The 13,109-nt window shown below is 39.4% G+C and overlaps 1 protein-coding gene across 1 annotated transcript in view; it reads right to left on the reverse strand.

Moving 5' to 3' along the window:
- The window catches only part of LOC126092416 (uncharacterized), a 158,034-nt gene that overhangs the window by 104,805 nt on the left and 40,120 nt on the right, over nt 1-13,109 (reverse strand). Inside the window, exons 3-4 of the mRNA XM_049908003.1 lie at nt 11,826-11,958; nt 289-514 (exon numbers count right to left, since the gene is read on the reverse strand). Of these exons, the coding sequence (XP_049763960.1) occupies nt 289-514; nt 11,826-11,958 (359 nt within the window). The remainder of the gene's footprint in view (nt 1-288; nt 515-11,825; nt 11,959-13,109) is intronic.

The following is a 13,109-nucleotide window of genomic DNA, read 5'->3' on the forward strand; positions in this document are numbered from 1 at the left end:
GAACAATCCAGTAAGGAAACCATTGTATGAATCTTTCAACAAAAGTTATCTTATATGAAAATGCTGTTTTGTTCTACCTCATACCCGAGCCAAGGAAGAACCCACCCTGCCCACATGTTGTTAAGAGAGAAAAAGTAATTTATTTAGTGTTTCTCACCCTGACATAATGCTTTAGAATCAAATGCCCTTTGCAGTAACGCTCATCCTGATAATTTACTAGTATCAAAAGAAAACTCAGTTACACATAATTAAAAAATTGAACATAGGTTTATTGCTCCTTAAACTGACCTTGACATCTGGCATCCGTGCAATAGAGGTATGCTTATTTACAAGTGATGAAATATCTACATCAATTAGGTATTTGGATCCACACTGAGTGACTAGTGTTCGTGACCACCAGCCTTGTACCAACTCCACAGCATGCAACACAGGGTTACCCTTTGTCAGCACCCACAATTCAGGACAATCCACGTGATCTTTGCAATAGTTTTTTGTGTACTTGCGCAACAGTAGCCTGAAATATCAAATTCTGGTTAGCTTTATAGTGGCATTAGCAGAGCACACACAGTTTCATTTAGTGTTAATGAGATTCAAAATAAATGATTAGCAATACCAAAATAATTATTCATATTCAATGTTCACAATTCCCTTAAGGCCGAAAAAATCAAAAATGTAGATTCAACATAAATTGATATTCCACCACAAAATTTGAGTGTTTAGATGATCCAATCTAAAATAATCATGAGAGTATGGTAAGTGGGAAGACTTTCACTAAATTCTTTACTGCAGAATGAAGAAAATACCACAAGCTATCATAACCATTTAGTGTACACATCTTTGCCAGGCAATGGAAATACTGAATATGTATGATTCACAAAGTACATATGAGACAATTGAAATAAGATGTACAAATCAAAAATGTTTAGAGAAGTTGGGGTCCGCACTGCAGTCTGTGACATGGAATGACATACTGTGCAGAAAATGTTGCAGACAAATGGAGTAACTTTTATAACACTTTCTTTGCCCATTTCAACGTAACATGTCCAGTTACTTACACACACACACACACACACACACACACACACACACACACCACACACACACACACACACACACACACAAAACACTCAAAACCGCATAAGACTTCCTTTAGAAGTAAAACAGCTGAAGAAGAAAATGTTTATTACTTGGCAAATATACAAAGAGTTCCAGGACACATCAACTAGAGACAACTACCAAACACGTCGAAAAGCCTATAAACAAGCACTGAATGTACACACAAAGGAAACTATACAGCAAAAAATTGCTACCTCAAATAACATAAGCAAATCATCATGGACTGTGTAAATGAGAGAATCAGCAGAAAACCAAAGCCTAGTGTCAACAATATCCAACTAACGACTGATAATGTAAATATTTCAGATCCATATTTGATCAGCAATGTTTTTAATACCCACTTTATAAATTCAGGTAACATGTGCGTGACCTCTGACACTGATGACTACAGAACTCCTTACCAGGTACAAAAATCAGTGTTTATGTATGAAACAGATGCAACTGAAGTAGACGGAATAATAAATAAAATTCCTAACAAATTCTCTAGGGGATGGGATGAAATCTCCATTACATTCAAACAATGCAAATATTCACTTATGCCTGTTCTGGTCCACCTCTTCAATGAAAGTTTGAATAAAGGTGTGTTTCCGTCTGAATTAGATATACAATAGTCAAGCCATTGCACAAAAAAAGGTAGTATCAACAAAGTCGAAAACTACCAACCCATTAGCTTAATTCCAATCCTAAGCAAAGTTTTAGAAAAGATTATTTCACTATGGTTAGAGAAACTTTCTTGTCAAAGAGAAAGTGCTACGAGAAACCCAACATGGTTTTAGGAAAGGATATTCAACATCATTTGCCATACGTGATGTAGTACATACAATACTTATGAAATTAGATGAAAAAGAAAGTGGCATGTTTGTTCCTAGATTTATCGCATGCATTCGACACAGTATCTCATGAGCTGCTACTTGAGAAAATGGAAACTTATGGTATTAGAGGAATAGCCAAAAGTCTCATACAGTCATGTTTATGAGACAGATATGAGGTCACACACAAAGTGGGCAATGTTATTAAGAAGCACAGCTCCAGTCCAGCTATAGTAAAGTATAGTGTGCCCCAAGGGTCAGTTTTGGATCCTTTATTGTTCATAATATATGTTAATGATCTGCCCACAGAACACAACAGCAAGATACTTAACTATGCGGATGACACAACCATTGTTAATTGGGGAACCAATGAGAATGATTTGGGCCTAAATTGTTCTGATGTCTTATTTGGATTGAAGAACTACTTCCAAAACAATCACTTAAGCTTAATCATCATCAATAAAACAAATCTAATGGAATTTCAAATACACCACAAACAAGATGAAATGCAATGGAGTGTTGTGTCTGATAATGGTTCAGAAATAAAATTGAAAGATAAAACTTCCTTGGCATAATGTTAGATCAGCATCTCTCGAGAGCATCGTATCGATTTCTTACGCCAAAAACTTAGCAAATCAGTTTATGCAATGTGGATAATGTCACAATTTCTTAAATATGAGCAAATGAGTATAATCTACTATGCTTTAGTGTATCCATACCTCATATATGGAATTGAAGTATGGGGATGTGCTGCTGCCAAGCATGTAAATAGGGTATTCATCCTTCAAAAAATGGCAGTTAGGATCATGTGTAAGCTTAGATATAATGAGTCTTGCAAAGCAATTTTTAAAATTAAGAAACTACTAACACTCCCATCACTATATATTTATAAAACTGTTCAGGTGATGCTAAAATACAAGCAGTACAATCATCTAAATAGAGAATTGCACATGTACAATACTAGGAGGGACGAGGATCATCACCTGGAAAGAAATAATACAAAAAGTGCAGACAAGAGTCCCTATTACATGGGGATCAAATTTTATAACAAACTTCCAAAAAAATTAAAAAGCTTAAGTGGAAGCTGCCTTGAAGGAGTTCCTCAGCAATAAGTGTTTTATAGTATTAAGGAATTCCTCTCAGAGGAGTAGAATACTATCATTTGTATAAATAGTATCTACACGTAAAAAAAAAGAAGAAAAAACCAACATAATTTTTTATCTGTTAGACCTATTTTATACAATTGTTTCCACAGTGTTTTAAGGGGAAATGATCAATATGTAAACTACCCAAAACAAATCCTTGTATTTGTCCATGGAGAATAAATAAATAAATCATTTTGCAATCCATATTTATCTTCTCTTTATTTTACTAGATGACAAATGAGAGTACACTGGAGCACCAAAGAAACTGGCATAGGCAGGCATATTCAAATACAGATATTTGCAAACAGATAGAATATGGCACTGCAGTCAGCAACAACTATACAAGACAACAAGTGTCTAGTACAGTTGTTAGATCAGTTACTGCTGCTACAATGGTAGGTTATCAAGATTTAGGTGAGTTCGAAAGTGGTGTTGTAGCCCGCACACGAGCTATGGGACACAATCTCCGAGGTAGCGACGAAGTGGGGATTTTTCCATACGATCATTTCACGAGTGTACTGTGAATATCGGGATCTGGTAAAACATCACATCTCTTACAACGCTGTGGCCGGAAAAAGATCCTGCAAGAACGGGACCAACAATGACTAAAGAGAATTGTTAAGTGTGACAAAATCACCTGCATCCATTCATGTCCATTGCGCATTCTGATGGACTTGGGCAATTCCAGCAGGACAATGTGACACCCCACACATCCAGGATTGCTGCAGAGAGGCTCCAGGAACATTCTTCTAAGTTTAAACACTTCTGCAGGCCACCAAACTCCTCACACTTTAATATTACTAAGCATATCTGGTATGCTTTGGAATGTGCTGTTCAGAAGAGATCTCCACCCCTTTGTACTCTTACGGATTTATGGACAGCCCTGTAGGATTCGTGGTGTCAGTTCCCTCCAGCACTACTTCAGACATTAGTCGAGTCCATGCATGCCCTGTTGCGGCACTTCTTTGTGCTCAAGGGGGCCCTGCACAATATTAGGCAGGTGTCCCAGTTTTTTTGGCTCTTCACTGTATTATCTGCAGACAGTGTAAGGAGGATGTTTATATTGTCTCCCAAATAGTTTATATAGATTAGAAACAGCAAAGGGCATACAACACTTCCTTGGACAACACCAGATATCACTTCTGTGATTGGTGAAAGGAGATAATTATAAATTTATTCCAGTTGCCGAGTATAAACTCCACTCATGCTAACTCGCATTTACTTCAGTTTTGCTATAAGATAAACTACTAACAGCAACAAATAGGCCACCACCAATGATTTTAATCTCTGCTTTGCGAACCGCATTAGGTACTCATTAAAAACTTTAGTTAAACTTATCTCTAGCGTTAGCCAGCTTTTAATGCCTGCTTCAACGCTCTCTCTTGATACTTGCAGCTCTGGTTCTTTCACAACAGAGCTAAAACAATTTACAGATATAATACTGATGTTTTCCAGGTGTACCCTCATCTTATGTTTGACCTGCACCTTTTGAGACTGAACATCTGCTTTTATTTTTCCTAGACACTCTGACCTAAAAAATGTCCAGTCCACTCCACAAAGATCCACTTCTTGTGTAGCTGGCTCCTTTGTGTAATGCACCACTGATCTATCAAGTCCACACATCGAGTCTCCCACTGTGATGCCCCTTGGCAACAGCTCAAGCTGTGAGACAAAGCCAGCACAGTCTGGAGCTATGAGTGAAGGGTCACCAACATAGCTCACATTCGAACACAGCATTCAGCCTCTGTCCATACTAGAGATGATGTAAATCTTCACTACACTAACACGTGAGAAATACAATGGAGAGCCAAAGAAACTTGTACATCTGCCCAATATTGTGCAGAACCCCCACTAGCATGTAGATGTGCCACAACACGACGTAGCATGAACTTGACTAATGTCTGAAGTAGTGCTGGAGGGAATTGACACCGTGAATCCCATATCACTCCAATTGCACATGCCCCACCTCTTTACAGATCCTCCACCAGCTTGAACAGTCCCCTGCTGACATGCAGGGTCCATGAATTCATGAGGTTGTGTCTCCATACCCATACACATACATTCACTCAATACAATTTGAAATGAGACTCGTCCGACCACGCAATGTGTTTCCAGTCATCAGCAGTTCTCATGCTGATGGGCCCAGGAGAGGCCTAAAACTTTGTGTCGTGCAGTCATTAAGGGTACACGACCAGTGGGTCTTTGGCTCCCAACACCCATACTGATGATGTTTTGTTGAATGGTTCACATTCTGACACTTGTTGATGGCCCGGCATTTAATTCTGCAGCAATTTGTGGAAGGGTTGCATTTCTATCACACTGGACAGTTCTCTTCAATTGCCGTTGGTTCCATTCTTGGAGGATCTTTTTTCGGCCACAGCAATATCGGAGATTTGATGTTTTGCCAGATTCCTAATACTCACGGTACACTCTTGAAATGGTCATATAGGAAAATCCCCACGTCATCGTTACCTCGGAGAATCTGTGTCCCATCGCTCGTACACCAACTATAAAACCACTTTCAAACTCACTTAAATCTTGATAATCTTCCACTGTAGCAGCAACAACTGATCTAACAACTGCACTAGACACTTGTTGCCTTATATAGGTGTTGCTGACTGCAGCGCTGTATTCTGCTGTTTACATATCTCTGTATTTGAATATGCACACCTATACCAGTTTCTTTGGCGCTTCAGTGTATAAGAATCGAACTACAAAAGCACACAGACAAAATTAAATAAGTACATCACTTCTAGCTAGAAGCCAGTAATATAATGAAAAACAGACTATGTGCTCTCCTGCTGTTAGAGCAAAGGCTGGTCCCTGAGTCAATTGAGATTCCAAGTTGTCCTGTAAGTCTTTTACAATTATTCAAAAAGATTCCAGTCACCCAATTTTTCTCCTCCAAATATGAAAATATGTTGTCAACTCCCACCTACAAAGGGAGAAATGACCATCAAATGGAAAGATTTAGGTATTCATTCTTCCTATGTTTTATTAGATAGTGGAACAGTCCAGGAATAGTCAAAATTGTTCTGCAAACCCTGTGCAAAGCACTTAGACGTGAATGGCTGCATAGTGATGTAAATGTATACATCACAGGATTTTACCAGAAAGTTTGTTCCTCGTTTGTTGACTAGAGAGCACAAAGGAACATCAAGTGTACAACTGCGAGGAAGTCATTGAACAAAATATCCAAGCAAAGGATCAAGGATCATATAGGAAATCAGTATTAGGTTTATAACAATGATGAGACAAAAGTCTCTTCTTCACAGAGTGTTAGCAAAGGATATGTACACACAATGTCAAAGGAATTCTCTATGTCAAATCTTCACAACAAAATCAAACACTAACATCATTACTATGCATGATGTTCAGAAATATTGCTCTGGAAAATTTGTAACTGGGACAGCAGTTGTACAACCCCTGACAAAGTTCGGTGAATGAAGTCAGAACAGACGAGCGGGCAACACTGGTGACTCACAACGCTGCACCTGCATAGCGGCTGGTGTTGACAACCTGCCCCCACTGTATTTCAGTTGAGCATTGTGTGTGTTTTCCATGTTAGACATGTTGCGCAAAGTGCTTGTTTAGTGTGTTGGTTCTGAACTGAGAACAGGACAATGACTGAGCAAAGGATTGATTTAAAGTTTCGTTGTAAGCTTGGCAAGACACCAAAAAAATGCATGCAACACTGGTACGCATTTATGAGAATCAAGCGCTATCCATAAAGGGTGTGTACAAGACGTTCGCCCATTTTCAAGGAGGCCGGGAAAGCGTTTCTGACAATTACAGTAGCAGGCGACCCGTGACTGCTGTCAGTGAGGAAAACATCGAGAAAATGAGGACATAAACTATGAACGACCAATTAATTGTGAGCATGATAGCGATGAACTGCAGATGAACCGTGAATTCGCGTGACAAATTCTTACCCAGGAGTTAGGGAAGAGGACAACATGTTTTCTTTTGTCACATCACTTGACTGACGATCAGAAGCAGGCACATATAGAGGCTTCACAGGATTTTGTCAGAATGGTGGATGTGACATCCAATTTCTTGAACTGTAGTGTCACTGAGGATGAAACCTGGTGTCTCCCCTACGACCCTGAAATGAAACGGCAAAGCATGGAATGGCGTTTTCAGACATCACCTCATCAGAAAAAGGTCAGAACCAAAAAATTATGCATCAAAATTATGCTCATCACCATTTCCGATAGTCAAGGCATTATCCACAATGAATTTCTACCTGAAGGAACAACGTTTAAAGCTGCACGGTTTGTTGAAATTTTGACCCGTTTCGTGCAACATCTATGCAGGGTACAACCCCAGTACACACAACAAGGTTCCTGGTTTTTGTTCATTACAATGCTCACCCATACACACAGCAAATATCGTTAAAGAGTTCCTGGCAAAAGAGGGGGTGGTGCAACTTTAACATCCACCATACTCGCCGGATCTCAATCTTCTTCCTATTCCCTCGACTCAAACCTGCTTTGACAAGAAAGAGATTTGACAATATTCCGGACATCCAGGAAAACATGACACACCTTTTGAACACCATCCCAAAGGAAGACCTCATGTAAAGTTTCCAGGATATATATCACAGAGCTCAACGGTGCATAGTTATGGGAGGTGACTATTTCGAGGACAGTAAGGTAACTGTAGTTGATATATCACCTACGTTTATGTTACAGGACGATTCACTGAACTTTATTGCCAGAGGTTGTATCAAGACAACTCAACTCATGGTTTCTTCACCTCAACAACATACCTGGCCACTCTACTTTTTCAGTTCACAAGCCTTGCAGCAAAAATCTGACTATTTTATGAATTTAGTAAAAGAAACCAAGTCATTCTTCGTAACCAAACTTACTGTGATTACGTTCAATGGATATATATTAGCAGCTTTTTTAACCCTTGAGTGGTTGTGTCAATTTTAACAAGAGCGGGCATGCGGCATACTTTGTACACATGTAAAGAACAGCTGTCTATGATACCATGTTAAACATGTATGAGCAAAATCACAGTTTACTCTTAGTTTAATTAAACAACGATAAAATGAACTTATATGAGCTAAATCACTGCTTTATTAAACAACAATAAAATAACTTTCATTGCATCACTCTGCTGTCATGTAGAGTGTTACCACACAGTAGTGACCCACTCAAAGCATTAAACAGCGCAGCTGCATCAGATCCCAGCCAAATGCCTGTTCGATTACTATCTCTTAGACAACTGCCTCATTGTGTGATTGTGCTGCCAGCTCAGAATGTGGGGAATTTTCATGCACGGATCATAAATGTTCTCTCATCTAGCCTGCTATTTATTTTATATTACTGCTGCTCACCTGGATGTATGACAATACAACTTATCACAGTGTTAACTGAAGCAATAGGTATGGGCTTGCAATTGTAAAACAACAGAATGACACAAGGCACTGTTATTTGTGATTGGCACATTTTATACACAGGCCCACCCGCTTGAGAGTCAAAGAATGTATGGCAGTACCAATTTTCAGGAGTGCCTCCCAGCACAGTTATTCCAAAATCAACCAACAGACCTAACACATCAACCAGTAGGAGAAATGGTAGGGGATTTGTTCCATAAGAGTCTACTAGACCTTGCAGAGGTAAACACAGAGAGCAAACAGTGATTCTCCACCACACACGAATTTCGACTGTGACTGCTTGCAGGTCAGTAGCAGGGGGAAAGCAGAAGAGTTGTGTGAATTATTGACAAACAAAGCGACCTCTACCTAGGCCCTTTCCCCAATCAGGTCGTCATCGTGACCATATAGCACCACAGTACGACAGTACAGGGGCATCAGATGCTTTAAAATGAGTTTCCTACAAACACAAGCACAGGGGGTGTTCCTGTGCTAGGAGTTTCAGCTCCTCATGTGTCCTGAACCCTTTAATATTCCACTGTAGAAAGGGAACCATCTATCATGGGAGTAGCACTTTCATCCTGACTTTCAACTGCAGAGGGGAGCCCATAATGGGTGGAGGCTCAGTCTCGGGGTGAGATGATACAGACATCGTGGGACTATGTACTTCCATCTCCATCACTGAGTGATTTTTCACCTTCGACTGAGTTTTTCGTCTGAGGAGGCTTCAGAGCTGCAACTGCGAGAGTAGTAGTGGCAGCACTGGATGGTGGACCAGACAATCTTTGAAATTCATACACTTCAAAAGACATGAACAAATGACTCCTCCTGGACTGCCTAATCACATTTACCACAAGTGGCTCCTCTATGACACCCAAGAGCAGTATGACCAGAGCACTTGAAACAGTATATTGGGTTGGGGACATAAGGCCACATGCTTAAAGGAAGGAAACCTGCCTTATGCTCAGGAAGTTCATGCTACTGAACTTCAGGCTAAAGGAGTCCAGATTTTAAAAGATCCTCATCCACCCTCTTCATGACGTTTTACACATTGACTGTACCTTCTGGAGTTCACTCATCTCAATTCCCCTTTGGGAATGTTCACTACATCCCTGCACATCACAACACCTTTGCTGTAATTAAAGGTGGTGTGTACCTAAGTTTTGATGGCATAATCCCAAGGCGTTGAGCTTTCTGAAGGTTCTTAACTTCTTGGGAACTATAACTTTCTGCCAACAGTGCCCCATTATGGAACTGCTTGACCGATTTTAAAGTGCCAGCAATGTTCTCTCAGCCTTTTTGAATATAGAGAGGTGACACTTTCTTGAAGCTATCCTCTTTCCTTTACACTATTAAAAACACATTCTGATTACTAGCACGAGTTCTGTTAGAACAGACAAAACATTTGGAAAAAACTCTTGAGTTAGGAGGACTGGCTACACAAGCCCTCTTGTTTGATTGAATGTTATTATCTATCAGCAGCCCACCCTCTCCGCTGGGAGGAGAAGATAATTTTGAGGATTTCATCTTGGTCCCAAGAGTAGCTAGGGAAATAAAGGTCCACCTAGACACAGCACTGCGTGCCTAGATAAGCCTTTTACAACTGAGGTGCAGCAGATTCTCCAGAAGCTGCTTGCGAAAGACTGTGACCTCAACAGCCATACAGCTCATCAACACGCAGCTCACCTTGAGACTGAAGGTTTTTTTGTAGAGGTTTTTACCATCCTTGTGATCCAGTTGGTGAAGCCAATATCCGTAGTGCGACAGAGGACTGGCGACACCATTCTACAGCTCAGGAACCCTGGGGTCACCAAAACCATACCTGGTTACTGAATGCTGAGTGACTGAGGGCAATATAATACTGCCGATTCAAAAGCGGATGTGATATATGCTAACGTAAATAACTACTGGGTACAATTCATGATAAATATTCTTAATTTGAAAGTTAGTTCTCAAACTCCAAATGCTGGCTTGCTTGGTTGCTTTCTTGTATACATGCATTCTGTTGTACACACTATGTTTTTGTGACTGTTGTCACAAGACATGCTTTCCATCTTTAAGCAAATCTTGGGATACAGTTACCTATGTGTTCAATATTTTTTGAGGATTAGAAAGACAGACTTTCCACAGAAATTTCTCAGTGAGCTCACATTTTTTATCCATCTTGTCCCATTATTAATGAAACTGGAAATAACTATGGATACTTAAATATTTCTGTAATAGATACATTAGAAAAGTTGTCTCACTCTAAAGACCACAATACAGCATAGCTGGAAGTGAGTGACAGAGCATGGATTGCATTTATGATTAGAGACTACTGGACAGGAAAAGCATTTTTCCAGTCTTGCATGGCAGTTGCAGTATTGGTACAGCTGCAAAAGAAGGGTCACTTTGTAGGCAGATCAGGCATAGTTGGATTGACAGCATCCAGGCAAATCCAACAAGCATACCCTTCATGCAGCACAAAGTAGTACAAAACAGTGTGGCACACTTTACACCCACCATTACGTAGTCATTGCTAACCTCCTGCACACTGCATACTTACTACAACCAAGTTCATAACACTTAATTTTCAAATATCCCTTACAATTCTTTTTTATGTTATATTCTGTTCACGCGTCTTTATTTTTACTCTGAAACACCTAGGTATGCACCAAAGTTGTGTGTGTGTGTGTGTGTGTGTGTGTGTGTGTGTGTGTGTCAGCGTTACAGTCCCTATGTAGCTGCTGACTGCTAGTAATAAACCAAATACATGCTTCTCTTCCACACAGCAATAATCTCTCGGACTCTCGGCATTTCAGCTTCTGTGGTTCCACATCCTCCCCACAGACAAAGCTACTATCACACTTTGAACACCCTGTCCTAATGTTTGACAATATGTATAGTATAGGTGCATTACTTTTGTTCACCATGAAATGAGGCAGATAACTTTGTAATGACCACAGTGTCAATTTTTCAGGTTTCATTTTCATTGCAAACACACTTGCTTCTATATCGCATCAGCTAAGAAATGGCACAATGCCTCCCTTAACACATTACTTAGTTATAATATAATAAAGAATAATAATGAGCAAACACCATTTGTAGATACAGTAGACCATTGTGTTTGTTTTAGTGTTGCATTTTGGTTCTTCCAAGTTGATTACAAAAAGATATTTTACCTCCAGTTTCTGGTCATTTCTGGAAGTGTAATGCCTGTCAATTCAGTGGTAAAATTTATCCAACCTGCTCTATTTATGCGTCAAATTCAAAAACGACAAGTGAAGCTAATTAAAGTTCTTTCTATGCATCTTGCAACCTGAAGCTACTGTATGGCAGACACACCGTACTACACAAACTACTACACTGCACAATCAAGAAAGTATGTACCTCGCTTCTTGTTGAGCTAGTGGACAATAATCAGCCTCCTCACCCAGCCAGTTTTCACAAGTGTGCAATGGTTTACTTTCTTCATCAACAGCAAATGAACATTTCAATGGCGATCCTGTGATATCCAATCCACCTGAAATGATTTTTGAAACCTTTGTATAATTTAACATTAGTAATATACTTATCAATATTTCAGTTTTCTTAAGCAGTGTCATAATATAGAGCAAAAAAACAATGCCTCATCACACATGCTAAAGGACTCACCTGACATTTTCTAACAACTGACCGACTTCCCATTACAAAGCAGAAAAATCATGTATTAGAGCACCCATGTAGAAACTCAGTTATTGATCCAAGATGCTTAATGCATTCAGCAAACATTTGCAATTATACTAGATGATATGAAACACACACATATTGAATTAAGTACATCATATCAATGGATTATGGGGATGGAGCCTACACACAGCAAGGACAAAGTTTTATAGTTGTCCAATTACCACAGACTGGTGGTGAACAGTACAGCGATCACTTCTAATGCACACATTCATTCACAAAGTCAAGTATCTGACAAATTGTGGACAGCAAGAAGACTAATGAGGGGGAGCTTGCTGGCACAAGTGAAATGGGAACTTTAATTTTATTTAAGCACGTGTGATTTGTTGAAGATAATGCTATAACTATTCTGGAAAATCTGAAGTATATAGCAGTGAATGAATACTATCAGCTGTGAAAAAGTAAAGAAAACAGCCATTGCACTGGCTGAGATTGTTGTGAAAGTAGTTAGCAGAAGAGCACTGGATAAACCACAGCATGGCCATTTTAGGAAATATTATATAACATATAAAATGCAATATATGTTTGTATGCAATAAACCAAAGTCTAGAGAATAGTAGCAGTTGTTGTCTGAATAATATCTTGCTGTTTTCCATCTCAGTTCTTAAATAGTACACAAACACAATCTCTGTTGTGTAAATGATTAGAAAAAATTATGGTTATACACATCTAATAAGCTTATTACTAAACATCATAATTCCTATCTATTTCACTGGACGAGTTGGAAAGGAGTCCTGGTGCCTCACAAAATCTTAAAAAACGTACTGCACTACACCCATCCAGCCACTGATCACAACAGAGTGCAGGTCTCCAATACCCCACCCCACCCCTCCCCTCCTCCTCAGAACTAAAAATATCTGTAAGGAGGAAATTACCATTGTTTTGCACACTGGAATGTTAATGACATAGCATTCTTCAATATTTCAGGATTCATAGATCATACTTTTT

This window comes from Schistocerca cancellata, chromosome 7, assembly GCF_023864275.1.
Source record: "Schistocerca cancellata isolate TAMUIC-IGC-003103 chromosome 7, iqSchCanc2.1, whole genome shotgun sequence".
NCBI lineage: Eukaryota > Metazoa > Arthropoda > Insecta > Orthoptera > Acrididae > Schistocerca > Schistocerca cancellata.